Source organism: Penaeus japonicus, unplaced genomic scaffold, assembly GCF_977035675.1.
Source record: "Penaeus japonicus unplaced genomic scaffold, GWHDUDI00000001_assembly GWHDUDI00000002, whole genome shotgun sequence".
Classification (NCBI taxonomy): Eukaryota; Metazoa; Arthropoda; class Malacostraca; order Decapoda; family Penaeidae; genus Penaeus; species Penaeus japonicus.
Window position 1 is genome coordinate 38,618,366 of NW_028234404.1, and position 20,000 is coordinate 38,638,365.

General features: G+C 39.5%; 8 protein-coding genes across 8 annotated transcripts in view; 7 read left to right on the plus strand and 1 right to left on the minus strand.

Annotated features, from left to right (window-relative positions):
- LOC122242597 (uncharacterized) overlaps window positions 1–787 on the plus strand; it is a 1,025-nt gene extending 238 nt beyond the window's left edge. Inside the window, exons 2-3 of the mRNA XM_042999921.2 lie at window positions 1–144; window positions 315–787. The exon at window positions 1–144 is cut by the window's left edge and continues 113 nt beyond it. Coding sequence (XP_042855855.2) covers window positions 1–144; window positions 315–599 — 429 coding nt within the window. The 3' untranslated portion in view covers window positions 600–787. The remainder of the gene's footprint in view (window positions 145–314) is intronic.
- LOC122266998 (uncharacterized) overlaps window positions 1–20,000 on the minus strand; it is an 83,529-nt gene that overhangs the window by 4,905 nt on the left and 58,624 nt on the right. The window lies entirely within an intron of this gene.
- LOC147472325 (uncharacterized) lies at window positions 3,988–5,104 on the plus strand. Its single transcript, XM_086550701.1, has 3 exons — window positions 3,988–4,114; window positions 4,230–4,486; window positions 4,632–5,104. The coding sequence occupies exons 1-3, from the start codon at window positions 4,069–4,071 to the stop codon at window positions 4,914–4,916; spliced, it is 588 nt and encodes a 195-aa protein (XP_086406827.1). The 5' UTR covers window positions 3,988–4,068; the 3' UTR covers window positions 4,917–5,104.
- Window positions 6,927–7,874, plus strand: LOC147472326 (uncharacterized). The gene is made up of 3 exons (XM_086550704.1): window positions 6,927–6,952; window positions 7,070–7,326; window positions 7,397–7,874. Exons 2-3 carry the CDS (start codon window positions 7,084–7,086, stop codon window positions 7,679–7,681), a joined length of 528 nt encoding a protein of 175 aa, XP_086406830.1. The 5' UTR covers window positions 6,927–6,952; window positions 7,070–7,083; the 3' UTR covers window positions 7,682–7,874.
- Window positions 10,351–10,786, plus strand: LOC147472327 (uncharacterized). Its single transcript, XM_086544281.1, has one exon. It carries the CDS (start codon window positions 10,380–10,382, stop codon window positions 10,596–10,598), a length of 219 nt encoding a protein of 72 aa, XP_086400407.1. The 5' UTR covers window positions 10,351–10,379; the 3' UTR covers window positions 10,599–10,786.
- Window positions 12,014–13,238, plus strand: LOC122242599 (uncharacterized). The gene is made up of 2 exons (XM_086544289.1): window positions 12,014–12,753; window positions 12,900–13,238. The coding sequence occupies exons 1-2, from the start codon at window positions 12,501–12,503 to the stop codon at window positions 13,196–13,198; spliced, it is 552 nt and encodes a 183-aa protein (XP_086400415.1). The 5' UTR covers window positions 12,014–12,500; the 3' UTR covers window positions 13,199–13,238.
- On the plus strand, window positions 13,952–15,490 carry LOC122242595 (uncharacterized). The gene is made up of 3 exons (XM_042999919.2): window positions 13,952–14,333; window positions 14,449–14,702; window positions 14,871–15,490. The coding sequence occupies exons 1-3, from the start codon at window positions 14,288–14,290 to the stop codon at window positions 15,153–15,155; spliced, it is 585 nt and encodes a 194-aa protein (XP_042855853.2). The 5' UTR covers window positions 13,952–14,287; the 3' UTR covers window positions 15,156–15,490.
- On the plus strand, window positions 17,679–18,781 carry LOC122242596 (uncharacterized). The gene is made up of 3 exons (XM_086550712.1): window positions 17,679–17,806; window positions 17,919–18,175; window positions 18,321–18,781. The coding sequence occupies exons 1-3, from the start codon at window positions 17,761–17,763 to the stop codon at window positions 18,603–18,605; spliced, it is 588 nt and encodes a 195-aa protein (XP_086406838.1). The 5' UTR covers window positions 17,679–17,760; the 3' UTR covers window positions 18,606–18,781.

The window sequence follows — 20,000 nt, forward strand, 5'->3', positions numbered from 1 at the left end:
GCCGCTACCACAGTGACCGCTTCGGCGGCGACAGCTTTGGGCGTGGGCGCGCTGGCGGTGCTCAAGGGCGCTCTTATCGGGAAGCATCTTGCGCGCAGGAATAAGAGGGACGTCGACTCGACTGAGACTGACGAGGCGGTTGAGGCAAGTGAGCCATGCAATTTTACTTCAATTACTTTCTCATTACATTCAATGTGCCAGTAAATGCTGTATAAGTTTCGTAATTGTGTATGTAATTCTATTAAAGAAAACTATAGTTGTAGCAAATGTTCTAATTGGTTGTTTCACATCATGAACAACAATCTTCGGAACAGATTGCCGTGGCTCAGCAGATGGATTCAGCTGGTTGCGTTGCTAAGCTCTTGTGCGAAATCGAGGCTATGTCCGCCGATCAGCTGACTCCAGCTATGTCCACCTTCAAGACTGCTTTCCAGAACAAGGACAATCTCAACAGTTCCCGAGGCGTCTACGATCTGGCCATCAGCTTCGGCTCCAAGTTCGCCAAGAAAGACTCGAAGGCCTGCAGCGCCCTGTTCGAGAACTGCGTCCTCTCCACACACGATCTCTCACTCATGCTGGACTCCACCTTCTCTTGCTAATCATAAACCTTACTTGCCACAAATACAATATTCACAGATTTAGTCAACAAAATAGGGTTCTTAAACTCTGGGATGAATGGCATATTGTGTTTCAAGTTGACATCCTGGACTATATTTCAAACACAATGCATTGGATCATGAACATTATGCCGTATTTCATCTTTAAAGTAATAAAACAAACCGAGTAATCAGAGTTTTCTCTCCCCCACTATATATTTCCTTTATATAGATAATCACAAAACAAAGCTTCTGTTGGCGATACAACGCCTGACAATCTTTTCCTAGGAAACACTGTCAGTGATAGTGTTTTGATAGATTCAAAAGGATTACTATTTGAAAAACGTCGCTCGATTGATCAATCTGATTTAATCCAAAAGAAAAAGCAACACTCAACTCTTAACCTACAACTCAGGGTCAGATTCACCGCGAGGTTACAAGTCAACAGACAATTCAAAGCTTAATCTTTCATCATGAAGATCCCCATAAACCGTCCTCATAATACCCTTATACATTTCTTCCCTGCCGTAAACTAAATTCAAGATAAAATCAGTCTCTCACTCTTGACAATCTAGCAATAGCCACAACATCCGCAAAGAGGACGTGTTCTAATGTCGTCGTGACCCTGAACACCAGTCGTTCTTCGAGGTGATCTCTTCCTTGCCCGATCAGCAAAATTTCTGACGTCAACTTATCATCTCAATCAGACGAAGCAGGTGATTTAGAGATAGCGAGAGTCATGATTTCATGGTCTTATGGCGCCGCGAAGAGTCTGTATTTGGCTATCGACTCACGGCGATTTGCTTAGGAAGGATGGTCGTAGCACTGCCAAGTCCCCTCAAGAGCTTTTCAGATTTTTTATTTGATAAGATTGGAAGTGAATGAATTATACATACATACACACACACACACATACACACACACACACACACACACACACATATATATACATATACATATATATACATATACATATGTATGTATATATATATATATATATATATATATATATATATATATATATATATGTGTGTGTGTGTGCGTATGTATATATAAGTGTGTATATCATGGATATATATATATATATATATATATATATATATATATATATATATATATAGATAGATAGATAGATAGAGAGTTGGTGGTACATTACATCTGAGAATCTATCCATAGTGATCAATAATGAACACATTTCACTAATTGCATCAAAATTGGAGACATGAATCACAATAAAAAAAACGTAAAAGTATAATACGTGTGAGTTTGCATCTCAGCAATCAATTTGATGATACCTCATTCGTTAATTAGGAAGAATCCCATATGTATTTTCAAGAGATCTATCATTAAAAGTGAGTACACTGATAACAAACTGTGTTATCAGTCTCTCCTTTTCTCTGTAGTAATAGTAGCTTTAGGGAGAAAGATACACAAATCCTATAAATCATGTTCAGGCCTTCTTTTGGTAAACTAGAAAGTGTGTACGCGAGTATATTACTGTTTATTCGTGTGTGTAAGTGTATGTATTTCAGTGTGTTTGTTTGCGTGTGTGTAGAGCAAAATTTTAATTCAGGGATTATTCGAACCTATCAGATTTCCGACGGGATTAAGTCTGGATAAAACTTTGAGAATCATTGGCCTCCTCTCCAATTCCTTCTGCTCCGTCCCTTTTCTCACCTTTTCGTTCTCTTCTTTCGCACCCTCTCCATCTATCCTAAAGCAATACCCACACACACGTTTCCATGGATCGGATTCTCCTTGTTTAGACATCAGTGACAAGCTTGGGTTACCTGGTTCCTGTGGCTTTCATAGACACCGAGGAAGCAAAGGAAAGTAAACGAAGGAAGCACTTCAGAAGAGTGACTTTGTTGCCTCCCTAGAGTCCTTCACTGGTATCTCCTTCATTTCCAAAAGCTTAGAGTACGCAGGAGGAGCAGTGAGTTGTAAAACTATAAATACACCTAAACAATAGTTGTTTCATTACGACATCGCGGAAATAGGAATACATCTCACCGCAGCCGCTGCTGCGACGTCGTAGGGTGTGTGCGTGTGGCTTCGGTGTGATGGACGCGGTCGCGCATCACGAGATCGGAGATCGCTTGGCAGAAGTCGCGAGACGACCTTTGTTTACGTTTTGTCTGAGAAGCGAGGAAACTGAAGGTAATCAGTCGTCAGAATGATATTCCTGATTCGCGTATGTTGACTGTCTTGAGTTATAATACTTATAATTAATTATGTCATCGTGTTAAGATTTAATGGTAACACCAACTGATTGATTATTGATAAGTGAATGCTTACATCAGCTGATTAAAGCCATTCCCTCGGGATATAGGAATTTATAACAAAACATCTCAAACAAAAAATTGTACTCTTCCAAAATAAAGTACAGATGACTGAACTTTAATCATAGGACGTATCAAATTTCCCTCTACTGATAAAACAATTGTTTTTTGTTTTTGTTTTTTTTTTCTGCCACGGCTACTTCTGCATTATACAAACATCACATAATACACTATAGTCTCACACTCTCTCACACACACACATGCACACACACATATGTTTATCTATCTATTTATTTATCTATCTATCTATCTATATATATATATATATATATATATATATATATATATATATATATATTTATATATATACGTGTGTGTGTACCAACACACACACACAAACACACACACACATATGTATTTCTATCTCTCTCTCTCTCTCTCTCTCTCTCTCTCTCTCTCTCTCTCTCTATATATATATATATATATATATATATATGTATATATATATATATACGTGTGTGTGTGTGTTGGTACACACACACACACACACACACACACACACACACACACACATATATATATATATATATATATATATATATATATATATATATAAGATAGAGAGAGAGAATATGTATATACGCATGCGCAAACACACACATACACACACTTATAAACTGCATACATGCCTTCCTCCTCCCGTCCACCCTTTAAGGTGAAGAAGAAAAGCAAGAATCGGATTTCCTCAATTGAAACACCATCACACGCACTGACATAAACTTCATTAGCAAAGCAACAATAAACATAACGAAAGATGCGATGATGTTCGACTTGGCTGATTCATGAAGTTTCGCGGATCGGCTGTTGTCTGGGTGTGGCTTCAGGTACCGGTTCAATGCATGTGTTTAGATTAGATCAAGGTGATTGAAATGACATCTGACTAGAGAAAGAATGAGTCTTAAAGCGGGGAACTGACCATTATACCCCCACACAAAATCACGAAAATAATATGGTTAATATTCATGATCAAAATGTTATCGTGATAAACGCAGTGTGAAGAATATGCGTAAAAAGTATGCATATGTGAATTGCCCCGATAGGCCTAAATGAGTGTAATTTCCACCTGGGTGAGATAGGTCCTTCACCTGCACAGCCCTCTTCCGGACACTATATATATCACAGTCTAATGCATGGAGGTATCAGTCCCTCACTCCTGCTCCTCGCGAACACTTCAAGGTACGGAAACGAATACTACATTTCTTAATCATAAAAAAGTTAAGTGTTAGTTCTGTGTGCAGTTCTTCTCTCCTCCATTACCTGCATTGGAAACTCAGTGCGTTTCTTCTAACAGGAAACAACAGCATCATGAACTGTCGCGTGTTCGTCGGTCTCCTCCTGTGCGGCCTATGGGCTTCTTCGGAGTCTCTGGTCCTGTTGGGAACCACCGCCGCAGCCACGACTGTCGCCGCTACCACAGTGACCGCTTCGGCGGCGACAGCTTTGGGCGTGGGCGCGCTGGCGGTGCTCAAGGGCGCTCTTATCGGGAAGCATCTTGCGCGCAGGAATAAGAGGGACGTCGACTCGACTGAGACTGACGAGGCAGTAGAGGTAAGTGAATCAAGAGATTTTGCTTTTCCAATGCTCCTTTTATCTGCTATTAAAATTTGATTATTCTACCTCAGAAGATCTTTAAGTGGCAAATTTTACTTCATAGTCCTTTCTCATGATAAAAATTCAATGATTTCCGAAACAGATTGCTGTGGCTCAGCAGATGGATTCAGCTGGTTGCGTTGCTAAGCTCTTGTGCGAAATCGAGGCTATGTCCGCCGATCAGCTGACTCCAGCTATGTCCACCTTCAAGACTGCTTTCCAGAACAAGGACAATCTCAACAGTTCCCGAGGCGTGTACGATCTGGCCATCAGCTTCGGCTCCAAGTTCGCCAAGAAAGACTCGAAGGCCTGCAGCGCCCTGTTCGAGAACTGCGTCCTCTCCACACACGATCTCTCACTCATGCTGGACTCCACCTTCTCTTGCTAATCATAAACCTTACTTGCCACAAATACAATATTCACAGATTTGGCCAACAAAATAGGGTTGTTAAACTCTGGGATGAATGGCATATTGTGTTTCAAGTTGACATCCTGGACTATATTTCAAACACAATTCATTGGATCATTTACATTATGCCGTATTTCATCTTTAAAGTAATAAAACAAACCGAGTAATCAGAGTTTTCTCTCCCCCACTATATATTTCCTTTATATAGATAATCACAAAATAAAGCTTCAGTTGGCGATACAACGCCTGACAATCTCTTCCTAGTAAACGCTATCAGTGATAGTGTTTTGATAGATTCAAAAGGATTACTATTTGAAAAACCTTGCTCGATTGATCAGTCTGATTTAATCCAATAGAAAAAGCAACACTCAACTCTCAACCTACAACTCAGGGTTAGATTCACCGCGAGGTTACAAGTCAATAGACAAATCAAAGCTTACTCTTTTATCATGAAGAACCCCGCATGCCGTGTCCATAATACCCTTAAACATTTCTTCTGCCGTAAACTAAATTTAAGATATAATGTCTCTCACTCTTAACAATCTAGCAAAATTTTCTGCCACAACATCCTGGACTATATTTCAAACATAATGCATTGGATCATGTACATTATGTCGTGTTTCAATTTTAAAGTAATAAAACAAACCGAGTAATCAGAGTTTTCTCTCCTCCGATATATATTTCCTTAATATAAACAATTAAAAAGCAAAGCTTCAGTTGGCGATACAACGCCAGTCAGTCTCTTCCTAGTAAACACTATCAAAGATATTGTTTTGGTAGATTCAAAAAGATTGCTATCTGAAACACTTCTCTCGATTGGTCAGTACAGCTAATTTGATAAAAAAAGAGAAAGCAACACTCAACTCTCAACCTACAACTCAGGGTCAGATTCTCCGGGAGATTACAAGTCAATAAACAATTCAAAGCTTACTCTATCATCATGAAGAACCCCCCATGTCGTCCTCATAATTCCCTTAAACATTTCTTCACTGTCGTAAACTAAATTCAAGATTATAATCAGTCTCTCACTCTTGACTATCTAGCAATAGCCACAACATCTGCAAAGAGGACGTGTTCTAATGTCTCTTCGTGACCCTAAACACAGTCGTTCTTCGAGATTGTCATTTCCTTACCCGATAAGCAAATTTCTGACGTCAACTTATCATCTGAATTCAGACCGAAGCAGGTGATTTAGTAGATAGCGAGAGTCATGATTTTCATGGTCTTATGGCGCCGCGAAGAGTCTGTATTTGGAACGTACTGTCGACTCACAGCGATCTGCTTAAGAAGGATGGTCGTAGCACTGCCAAGTCCCTCAAGAGCTTTTCAAGATTTTTTTTTTTATTTTATAAGATTAGAAGGTGAATATATATAATATATAGAGAGAGAGAGAGAAGAGAGAGAGAGAGAAGTTATCAATACGCATACGGAAACACGCACATATAATAATAAACTGCATACATGCCTTCCTCCTCCCATCCTCCCTTTAAGGAACAACAGGCGAAGGAGAAAAGGAAGAATCGGATTTCCTCAATTGAAACACCATCACACGCACTGACATAAACTTCATTAGCAAAGCAACAATAAACATAACGAAAGATGCGATGATCGACTTGGCTGGATCATTTTCGCGGATCGGCTGTTGTCTGGGTGTGGCTTGAGGTACCGGTTCAATGCATGTGTTTAGGTTAGATAAAGTTGATTGAAATGACATCTGACTTGGGAAAGAATGAGTCCTAAATCGAGGAACTAACCTTTATACCCCCACACATTATCACGAAAATAATATGGCTAATATTCATGATCAAAATGTTATCGTGATAAACGCAGTGTGAAGAATATGCGTAAAAAGTATGCATACGTGAATTGCCCCTGATAGGCCTACATGAGTGTAATTTCCACCTGGGTGATAGAGGTCCTTCACCTGCACAGCTCTCTTCCGGACACTATATATATCACAGTCTAATGCATGGAGGTATCAGTCCCTCACTCCTGCTCCTCGCGAACACTTCAAGGTACGGAAACGAATATTACATATTTTAGTAATTAAAAAAAGTTAAGTGTTAGTTCTGTATGCAGTTCTTCTCTCCTCCATTACCTGTATTGGAAATTCAGTGCGTTTCTTCTAACAGGAAACAACAGCATCATGAACTGTCGCGTGTTCGTCGGTCTCCTCCTGTGCGGCCTATGGGCTTCTTCGGAGTCTCTGGTCCTGTTGGGAACCACCGCCGCAGCCACGACTGTCGCCGCTACCACAGTGACCGCTTCGGCGGCGACAGCTTTGGGCGTGGGCGCGCTGGCGGTGCTCAAGGGCGCTCTTATTGGGAAGCATCTTGCGCGCAGGAATAAGAGGGATGTCGACTCGACTGAGACTGACGAGGCGGTTGAGGCAAGTGAACCATGCAACTTTTATTTCATAGTCCTTTCTCATGATAAAAAATCAATAACTTCCGAAACAGATTGCCGTGGCTCAGCAGATGGATTCAGCTGGTTGCGTTGCTAAGCTCTTGTGCGAAATCGAGGCTATGTCCGCCGATCAGCTGACTCCAGCTATGTCCACCTTCAAGACTGCTTTCCAGAACAAGGACAATCTCAAGAGTTCCCGAGGCGTCTACGATCTGGCCATCAGCTTCGGCTCCAAGTTCGCCAAGAAAGACTCGAAGGCCTGCAGCGCCCTGTTCGAGAACTGCGTCCTCTCCACACACGATCTCTCACTCATGCTGGACTCCACCTTCTCTTGCTAATCATAAACCTTACTTGCCACAAATACAATATTCACAGATTTGGCCAACAAAATAGGGTTCTTAAACTCTGGGATGAATGGCATATTGTGTTTCAAGTTGACATCCTGGACTATATTTCAAACACAATGCCTTTTATCATGTACACTACGCTGCGTTTCATCTTTAAAATAATAAAACAAACCGTGTAATCATAGTTTTGTCTCTCTCCACTATACATTTCCTCTATATAAACAATTACAAAGCAAAGCTTCAGCTGGCGATACAACGCCAGTCAATCTCTTCCTAGTAAACACTATCAAAAATAGTATTTTGATAGATTCAAAAGGATTGCTATCTGAAAAACCTCTCTCGATTGATCAGACCAGCTAATTTGATCAAAAAGAGAAAGCAACACTCAACTCTCAACCTACAACTCAGGGTCAGATTCCCCTGGATGTTACAAGTCTATATACAATTCAAAGCTTACTCTTTCATCATGAAGAACCCCGCATACCGTGCTCATAATACCCTTAAACATTTCTTCCCTGTCGTAAACTAAATTCAAAATACAATCAGTCTCTCACTCTTGACAATCTAGCAATAGCCACAACATCCGCAAAGAGGACGTGTTCTAATGTCTCTTCGTGACCCTGAACACCAGTCGTTCTTCGAGGTTATCTCTCCCTTGCATGATAAGCAAATTTCTGACGTCAAATTATCATCTGAATCAGACGAAGCAGGTGATTTAGAGATAGCGAGAGTCATGATTTCATGGTCTTATGGCGCCGCGAAGAGTCTGTATTTGGCTGTCGACTCACGGCGATTTGCTTAGGAAGGATGGTCGTAGCACTGCCAAGTCCCCTCAAGAGCTTTTCAGATTTTTTATTTGATAAAATTAGAAGTGAATGAAATTATATATGTATATATATGTATAATATTATATATATATAATATAAATATATATATATGTATGTATATGTGTGGATATATATATATATAAATATATATATATGTATATATATGTATATATATGTATATATATATATAAATATATATATATAAATAATATATATATATATATCTATATATATATATATCTATATATATATATAAATAATATATATATATAAATATATATATATAAATATATATATATAAATATATATATATATTATATATATATATAAAATATATATATATATAATATAAATATATATATAATATAAATATATATATATGTATGTATATGTGTGGATATATATATATATAAATAATATATATATATAATATTATATATATATAATATAAATATATATATATAAATATATATATAATATAATATATATATATAAATATATATATATAATTGTATGTATGTATGTATGCATGTATGTATGTATAATATATGTATGTATATGTGTGGATATATATATTATATATGTATATATATACATATATATATATATATAAAGAGAGAAAGAGAGAGAAGTTATCAATCCGCATACGGAAACACGCACATATAATAATAAACTGCATACATGCCTTCCTCCTCCCATCCTCCCTTTAAGGAACAACAGGCGAAGGAGAAAAGGAAGAATCGGATTTCCTCAATTGAAACACCATCATACGCGCTGACATAAACTTCATTACCAAAGCAAGAATAAACATAACGAAAGATGCGATGATGTTCGACTTGGCTGAATCATGAAGTTTCGCGGATCGGCTGTTGTCTGGGTGTGGCTTGAGGTACCGGTTCAATGCATGTGTTTAGGTTAGATAAAGTTGATTGAAATGACATCTGACTTGGGAGAGAATGAGTCTTAAAGCGGGGAACTGACCATTATACCCCCACACATTATCACGAAAATAATATGGCTAATATTCATGATCAAAATGTTATCGTGATAAACGCAGTGTGAAGAATATGCGTAAAAAGTATGCATACGTGAATTGCCCCTGATAGGGGCCTAGTAGCGCATGTACTTTCCACATGTGATATAGGTCCTTCACCTGCACAGCCTCTTCCCGGACACTATTATATATCACAGTCTAATTGCAGAGGAAATCATCCTCACTTGGTCTGCTCCTCGCGAACACATTCATTACAGAAATCGATACTACATTTCCTTAATCATAAAGGTAAGTGTTAGTTTCTTTTGTGCAGTTTTTATCTCTACTCGCATTACCTCCATTGGAAATCAGTGCTTTCTTCTAACAGATACAACAACATCATGAACTTCGCGTGTTCGTCGGTCCTCCTCCTGTCCCTATGCTTTCATCGGAGTCTCTGGTCCCTTGTTTGTGAACCACCGCCGCAGCCACGACTGGTCGCCGACGATACCCTACAGTGACCGCTTGTCCGGCGCCGACAGCTTTGGGCGTGGGCGCGCTGGCTGTGCTCAAGGCGCTCTTAGCGGGAAGCATCTTGCGCGCAGTGAAATAAAGGGACGCCGGACTCTGACTGAGAACTGACGAGGCATAAGAGGTAAGTGAAATCAATGGATTTTGCTTTTCCAATGAGCTCCTTTTATCGCTATATATATTTTTGTTATTTTATTTGATTAACCTCCTACATCAAAAGCTTTAAGTCAAATTTCACTTCATAGTCCTTTCTCAACAATGATAAAAAAAAGCAATGAACTTCCGAAACAGATTGCCGTTGCTCAGCAGATGATTCACGCTGCGTTGCGTTGCTAAGCTCTTGTGCGAAATCGAGGCTATGTCCGCCGACCAGCTGACTCCAGCCATGTCCACCTTCAAGACTGCTTTCCAGAACAAGGACAATCTCAAGAGTTCTCGAGGCGTGTACGATCTGGCCATCAGCTTCGGCTCCAAGTTCGCCAAGAAAGACTCGAAGGCCTGCAGCGCCCTGTTCGAGAACTGCGTCCTCTCCACACACGATCTCTCACTCATGCTGGACTCCACCTTCTCTTGCTAATCATAAACCTTACTTGACACAAATACAATATTCACAGATTTAGTCAACAAAATAGGGTTCTTAAACTCTGGGATGAATGACATACTGTGTTTCAAGTTGACATCCTGGACTATATTTCAAACATAATGCATTGGATCATGTACATTATGTCGTGTTTCATTTTTAAAGTAATAAAACAAACCGAGTAATCAGAGTTTTCTCTCCTCCGATATATATTTCCTTAATATAAACAATTACAAAGCAAAGCTTCAGTTGGCGATACAACGCCAGTCAGTCTCTTCCTAGTAAACACTATCAAAGATATTGTTTTGGTAGATTCAAAAGGATTGCTATCTGAAACACTTCTCTCGATTGGTCAGTACAGCTAATTTGATAAAAAAAGAGAAAGCAACACTGAACTCTGAACCTACAACTCAGGGTCAGATTCTCCGGGAGGTTACAAGTCAATAAACAATTCAAAGCTTACTCTTTCATCATGAAGAATCCCGCATGTCGTCCTCATAATTCCCTTAAACATTTCTTCACTGTCGTAAACTAAATTCAAGATTATAATCAGTCTCTCACTATTGACTATCTAGCAATAGCCACAACATCTGCAAAGAGGACGTGTTCTAATGTCTCTTCGTGACCCTAAACACAGTCGTTCTTCGAGATTATCATTTCCTTACCCGATAAGCAAATTTCTGACGTCAACTTATCATCTGAATCAGACGAAGCAGGTGATTTAGAGATAGCGAGAGTCATGATTTCATGGTCTTATGGCGCCGCGAAGAGTCTGTATTTGGCTGTCGACTCACAGCGATCTGCTTAGGAAGGATGGTCGTAGCACTGCCAAGTCCCCTCAAGAGCTTTTCAGATTTTTTATTTGATAAGATTAGAAGTGAATATATATATATATATATATATATATATATATATACATACATACATATATATATATATATATATATATATACATACATACATATATATATAGATACACATATATATAGATATATATTTGTATGTATGTATGTATGTATAATATATGTATGTATAGAGAGAGATAGAGAGAAGAGAGAGAGAGAGAGAGAGAGAGAGAGAGAGAGAGAATCGCGGGGAAGCAGGGCAGGGAAAAAGGAGAGAGAGACGAAGATTTAAAGGAAAAATCTAAAATTTATATCAAATGAGTGTTACTGAAAACGGTGATATGGATAAAGAGATTCATTCGAATGTAAGTAGACCTTATGGACAGGAATCCTTATTCGTAGCTTGATCTAAGTATTGGCGTCTTTTATGTGTTGAATTCATGTGCAAAATTTAACAATAGGGAAGAGTATTTTCCACGCTCTTCCCTTCGATGTTTTGTGTATACACTGTGTGCTTGTGTTCATTGTATGTTCTACCATTATGATAATCAGTAAATGTCCTTTTCACCTTGCGTAGTAGCTGCTCAAATTTTATTTTCAAGAGCTGAGCGACCGCCAGTCACTGTCAGAAACTCCCGCTTCAGATGACGTTTGTTGACTATTGACTTGGTCTTAGAGCTGCGTTCAGGAACTTACATTTCGGATTCATATCGTCAGGACGGAACCCTTTCTTCCATTTCCTCTTCATATTCTGGATTCTCAAACTCCTTTTCTACGCCCTTCTCTTTCTCTTCCTGCATTCATCTTTCTTTGTCTTTGTAACTACTCTTGCACTACTACCTGAAGTCTCCCACTGATTTGCCATTCATTTCTAGAAAGCTTCTAAACAGCTGAGATTACGAAGGAAGGAAAGAGCACACACACACACATACGTGCACACTAGCATCCGGACGATTAAGACGCAAAATCCACCTGTAAATGTGTCACTAACAGGCTTGACCTTTACCTGCATTGGAAACTCGGTGTATTTCTTTCAACAGGAAACAACAGCATCATGAACTGTCGCGTGTTCGTCGGTCTCCTCCTGTGCGGCCTATGGGCTTCTTCGGAGTCTCTGGTCCTGTTGGGAACCACCGCCGCAGCCACGACTGTCGCCGCTACCACAGTGACCGCTTCGGCGGCGACAGCTTTGGGCGTGGGCGCGCTGGCGGTGCTCAAGGGCGCTCTTATCGGGAAGCATCTTGCGCGCAGGAATAAGAGGGATGTCGACTCGACTGAGACTGACGAGGCGGTTGAGGCAAGTGAACCATGCAATTTTACTTCAATTACCTTCTCATTACATTCAATGTGCCAGTAAATGCTGTATAAGTTTCTTAATTGTATATGTAATTCTTTTAAAGAAAAACATAGTTTTGACAAATGTTCTAGTTGGTTGCTTTTCATTTTGAACGATAATCTTCGGAACTGATTGCCGTGGCTCAGCAGATGGATTCAGCTGGTTGCGTTGCTAAGCTCTTGTGCGAAATCGAGGCTATGTCCACCGATCAGCTGACTCCAGCTATGTCCACCTTCAAGACTGCTTTCCAGAACAAGGACAATCTCAAGAGTTCCCGAGGCGTGTACGATCTGGCCATCAGCTTCGGCTCCAAGTTCGCCAAGAAAGACTCGAAGGCCTGCAGCGCCCTGTTCGAGAACTGCGTCCTCTCCACACACGATCTCTCACTCATGCTGGACTCCACCTTTTCTTGCTGATCAAAGTATTACCAGCGTTTTTTCACTTTTACCTAACAGATATACAGTTTTTTGGCATAATCTCTGACATATGCTACGTTGCCAGTTGACTCTGGACGTAACTTTAAACACAACACTTTGAATCATAATCATCACTCCCTGTTTCACTTTGAAAGAAATAAAGCATATATATGCATATATACATATGTATACATATATGCATATATATATGCATAACCATATACATACCCACACATTTACATATATGTGTGTGTGTCCGTGTGTGTGTATATATTCATAGCATATATATATATATATATATATATATATATATATATATATATATATATATATATATATATGTATGTATGTATATGTTGGATATATATATATATATATATATATATATATATATATATATATATATATATATTTATTTGTATATATATACACAAATGTGTATATATATATATATATATATATATATATTTATATATATATATATATTATATATATATGTATATATATACATATATTTAAAGAGAGAGAGAGAGAGAGAAGTTATCAATACGGAAACACGCACATCTACTAATAAACTGCACACATGCCTTCCTCCTCCCGTCCACCCTTTAAGGTGAAGAAGAAAAGCAAGAATCCGATTTCCTCAATTGAAACACCATCACACGCGCTGACATCAACTTCATTAGCAAAGAACAATAAACATAACGAAAGATGCGATGATGTTCGACTTGGCTGAATCATGAAGTTTCCCGGATCGGCTGTTGTCTGGGTGTGACTTGAGGTACCGGTTCAATGCATGTGTTTAGGTTAGATAAAGTTGATTGAAATGACATCTGACAAGTGAGAGAATAAGTTCAGAGTCGGGGAATTGACTATCATGCCCACACATAAGAACACAAATACAAAATGGTTATTTTTCATAATCAAAATGTTATCATGATAAACGCAGTGTGACGAATATGCCTGAAAAAAGTATGCATACGTGAATTGCCCCGATAGGCCTACATGAGTGTAATTTCCACCTGGGTGAGACAGGTCCTTCACCTGCACAGCCCTCTTCCGGACACTATATATATCACAGTCTAATGCATGGAGGTATCAGTCCCTCACTCCTGCTCCTCGCGAACACTTCAAGGTACGGAAACGAATACTACATTTCTTAATCATAAAAAAGTTCAGTGTTAGCTCTGTGTGCAGTTCTTCTCTCCTCCATTACCTGCATTGGAAACTCAGTGCGTTTCTTCTAACAGGAAACAACATCATGAACTGTCGCGTGTTCGTCGGTCTCCTCCTGTGCGGCCTATGGGCTTCTTCGGAGTCTCTGGTCCTGTTGGGAACCACCGCCGCAGCCACGACTGTCGCCGCTACCACAGTGACCGCTTCGGCGGCGACAGCTTTGGGCGTGGGCGCGCTGGCGGTGCTCAAGGGCGCTCTTATTGGGAAGCATCTTGCGCGCAGGAATAAGAGGGATGTCGACTCGACTGAGACTGACGAGGCGGTTGAGGCAAGTGAATCAAGAGATTTTGCTTTTCCAATACTCCTTTTATCTATTAAATACTGCACAATGTTGTCGAATATAAAATGTGATTATTCTGTCTCAAAAGGTCTTTAAGTAACAACTTTTACTTCATAGTCGTTTCTCATGATGAAAATTCAATAATTTCCGAAACAGATTGCCGTGGCTCAGCAGATGGATTCAGCTGGTTGCGTTGCTAAGCTCTTGTGCGAAATCGAGGCTATGTCCGCCGATCAGCTGACTCCAGCTATGTCCACCTTCAAGACTGCTTTCCAGAACAAGGACAATCTCAAGAGTTCTCGAGGCGTGTACGATCTGGCCATCAGCTTCGGCTCCAAGTTCGCCAAGAAAGACTCGAAGGCCTGCAGCGCCCTGTTCGAGAACTGCGTCCTCTCCACACACGATCTCTCACTCATGCTGGACTCCACCTTCTCTTGCTAATCATAAACCTTACTTGACACAAATACAATATTCACAGATTTAGTCAACAAAATAGGGTTCTTAAACTCTGGGATGAATGACATAACGTGTTTCAAGTTGACATACTGGACACCATTTGAAATATCATGCATTGGATCATGTACATTATGCCGTATTTCATCTTTAAATTCATCATTCACAGATTTAACCAACAAAATATGGTTCTTAAACTCTGGGATAAATGACATGCCGTGTTTCAAATTGACATCCTGAACTATATTTCAAATACAATGCATTGACTCATGTACAATATACCGTGTTTCACTTTTAAAGTAATAAAACAAACCGAGTAATCAGAGTTTTGTCTCTCTCTCCACTATATATTTCCTGTATAGAAACAATTACAAAACAAAACTTCAGCTGATGATACAACGCCCGTCAATCTCTTCCTAGTAAACACTATCAAATATATTGTTTTGGTAGATTCAAAAGGATTGCTATCTGAAACACCTCTCTCAATTGGTCAGTACAGCTAATTTGATCAAAAAGAGAAAGCAACACTCGTCTCAACCTACAACTCAGGGTCAGATTCCCCGCGAGATTACAAGTCAACAGACAATTCAAAGCTTAGTCTTTCATCATGAAGAACCCCGCATGCCGTGTCCATAATAACCTTAAACATTTCTTCTGCCGTAAACTAAATTCAAGATATAATCAGTCTCTCACTCTTGACAATCTAGCAATAGCCACAACATCCGCAAAGAGGACGTGTTCTAATGTCTCTTCGTGACCCTGAACACCAGTCGTTCTTCGAGGTGATCTCTCCCTTGCCTGATCAGCAAAATTTTAGACGTCAACTTGTCATCTCAATCAGACGAAGCAGGTGATTTAGAGATAGCGAGAGTCATGATTTCATGGTCTTATGGCGCCGCGAAGAGTCTGTATTTGGTCATCGACTCACGGCGATTTGCTTAGGAAGGATGGTCGTAGCACTGCCAAGTCCCCTCAAGAGCTTTTCAGATTTTTTATTTGATAAAATTAGAAGTGAATGAAATTATATATGTATATATATGTATATATATGTATATATATGTATATATATATATATATATATATATATATATATGTGTGTGTATATATATGTATATATATGTATATATATGTATGTATGGATGTATAACATATGTATGTACAACATATGTATGTATATATATATATATATATATATATATATATATATATATATATATATATAGAGAGAGAGAGAGAGAGAGAGAGAGAGAGAGAGAGAGAGAGAGAGAGAGAGAGAGAGATAGAGAGATCGGGACGGGGGGACTAGGTCAGAACATGAGAGAGAGACGATGCTTTAAAGGAAATATCTGAAAATCGATATCAAGTAATTGTTACGAAATATGATAGAATGGATATAGAGATTTATTCGAATGTAAGTAGACTTTATGGACAGGAATTCTTATTCGTAGCTTGATTTAAGTAGTGGCTCGGATTTGCGTCTTTTATGTGTTGAATTCTTGTGTATAAGTTATCAATAGGGAAGAATGTTTTCCATGATCTTCCTTTCGTTGTTTTGTGTATACACTGTGCGTGTGTTCATTGTATGTTTTGCCATTATATTAATCAGCAAATGTCCTTTTCACCTTGCGTAGTAGCTGCTCAAATTTTATTTTCAAGAGCTGAGCGACCGTCAGTCACTGTCAGAATCTCGTTTGTTGACTTATGACTCGGCCTTAGAGCTGCGTTCAGGAACTTACATTTTGGATTTATATCGTCAGAACGGAATCCTTTCTTCCATTTCCTCTTCATATTCTGGATTCTCTAACTCCTTTTCTACGTCCTTCTCTTTCTCTTCCAGCATTCATCTTTCTTTATATTTGTAACTACTCTTGCACTACTACCTGAAGTCTCCCACTGATTTGCCATTCATTTCTAGAAAGCTTCTAAGCAGCTGAGATTACGAAGGAAGGAAAGAGCACACGCACAAAATAAATAAACAAGTGTATGAAAAATAAAAATAAAACGTGCACACTGGCATCCGGGCGATTAAGACGCAAAATCCATTGTAAATGTGTGGCTAACAGGCTTGACCTTTACCCTGGAACGTGCTCGCTTTCCCTTCCGCAATAAAGACAGGTCGTTCACCTGGCACGGGTCCTTCCGGATGGCACACAAACTGCACACCTACGTGCACATACATATGCTATTCCAATGTAATGGAATTTACATAAAAAAGGGAAATGAAAAAGTTTGGAAACCTTCATCAACAAACAATAAACACTTTCAATTTTTTGAAAGACTTCAAAGTAAATGTGAATGATTTAGAGAGTGCAAAGTCAATAAAGAAAAAAATAACATTCATTTTCAACTCACACGGGTACAAAGACTCTGGCACAACCACACAATTTCTTGTATCTCCTCTCTCCTAACTGACATATTAAGTGTTTTCTTTGTAAACCGGAAGTTGGCGTGATAAATTTAGTGTGAAGATAGTATGCGTACATGAGAATTGCCCCCGATAGGCCTAGGATAGCGTGTACTTTCCACCTGGGTGAGATAGGTCCTTCACCTGCACAGCCCTCTTCCGGACACTATATATATCACAGTCTAATGCATGGAGGTATCAGTCCCTCACTCCTGCTCCTCGCGAACACTTCAAGGTACGGAAACGAATGCTACATCTCTTGATTCTAAAAAGTGAAATGTTAATTCTCTGTGAGGTTCTTTTTCCTCCATACCTGCATTTGAAATTCAGTGCGTTTCTTTTAACAGGAAACAACAGCATCATGAACTGTCGCGTGTTCGTCGGTCTCCTCCTGTGCGGCCTATGGGCTTCTTCGGAGTCTCTGGTCCTGTTGGGAACCACCGCCGCAGCCACGACTGTCGCCGCTACCACAGTGACCGCTTCGGCGGCGACAGCTTTGGGCGTGGGCGCGCTGGCGGTGCTCAAGGGCGCTCTTATCGGGAAGCATCTTGCGCGCAGGAATAAGAGGGACGTCGACTCGACTGAGACTGACGAGGCAGTAGAGGTAAGTGAATCAAGGGATTTTGCTTTTCCAATGCTCCTTTTATCTGCTATTAAAATGTGATTATTCTACCTCAGAAGATCTTTAAGTGGCAAATTTTACTTCATAGTCCTTTCTCATGATAAAAAATCAATAACTTCCGAAACAGATTGCTGTGGCTCAGCAGATGGATTCAGCTGGTTGCGTTGCTAAGCTCTTGTGCGAAATCGAGGCTATGTCCGCCGATCAGCTGACTCCAGCTATGTCCACCTTCAAGACTGCTTTCCAGAACAAGGACAATCTCAAGAGTTCTCGAGGCGTGTACGATCTGGCCATCAGCTTCGGCTCCAAGTTCGCCAAGAACGACTCGAAGGCCTGCAGCGCCCTGTTCGAGAACTGCGTCCTCTCCACACACGATCTCTCACTCATGCTGGACTCCACCTTCTCTTGCTAATCAAAGTATTACCAGCGTTTTTCACATTTAAATAACAGATATACAGTTCTTGGCATAATCTTTGGCATTTACTACGTTGTCAGAAGGCTCTGAGCGTAACTTTAAACACAATACTTTGAATCACAATCATCACTTCCTGTTTCACTTTCAAAGAAATAAAGTGTCCATTTGACAAAGTCTTTTTCCTTATCTATCTTCATTCCTGGAAAAAAACTATAAATATTATCATATCTGAGTCTATCCATAATGACTAGTAATGAACACAACACTTCACTGGTTGCATCAAAATTGCCATTCGGTGATACATAATTTACAAGAAAGAAAATGCAAAATTGCAAGTGAATTTCTACCTCAGTAGTCAATTTGGCAATTATTCACTCATTATCAAGAAAAACAACAACATATATTACAAAAACTTTATATTCAAAAGTGAGTACACTGATAATTAAATGTATAATCAGTATCTCATTTTCTCTGTGCTAGCAGTAGTTTTAGAGATAACCAGAGTGTCTGCCGCGTAAAGATATTTTGTGGTCCTATAAACCATGTTCAAACCTTTTTTTTGTAAGATAGAAAGTGCGTATGCGTGCATGTTACTATTCATTCATATATGTGTGTGTCCATATGTATTTGTGTGTGTGTGAGAGAGAGAGAGAGAGACCGATAAAGAGAGAAGTGTGTTTATATGTACTTCTCATGCGACTTCATATGTATGTCATTTAATAGTGAAACATCTGCACACATTTACTACTGATCGCCATGATGCCAATCTTCTGTTGGCGACATTGTAGTGATGATGACATTGATGGTGAACTACTTACCATCACTGGCTGTCTACTCTTCCTTCGTTGTTTAATAATTATTCATCCTCCTCCTATTCCTCTTCATCATGTTGGTACATTTATTTTGTAGTCTAGTGCTTTGTGTAATAACTTTCAGCGAAAAAGGGGTAGAGTAAAATTTTAATTCGGGGGGATTCGAATCTATCAGATTTCCGACGGGATTAAATCTTGATCAAACTTTGAGAATCATTGGCCTCCTCTCCAATTCCTTCTGCTCCGTCCCTTTTCTCACCTTTTCGTTCTCTTCTTTCGCACCCTCTCCATCTATCCTAAAGCAATATCCACACACACGTTTCCATGGATCAGATTCTCCTTGTTTAGACATCAGTGACAAGCTTGGGTTACTTGGTTCCTGTGGCTTTCATAGACACCGAGGAAGCAAAGGAAAGTAAACGAAGGAAGCACTTCAGGAGAGTGACTTTGTTGCCTCCCTAGAGTCCTTCACTGGTATCTCCTTCATTTCCAAAAGCTTAGAGTACGCAGGAGGAGCAGTGAGTTATAAAAATATATATACACATAAACACTAGTTGTTTCATCACGACATCGCGGAAAT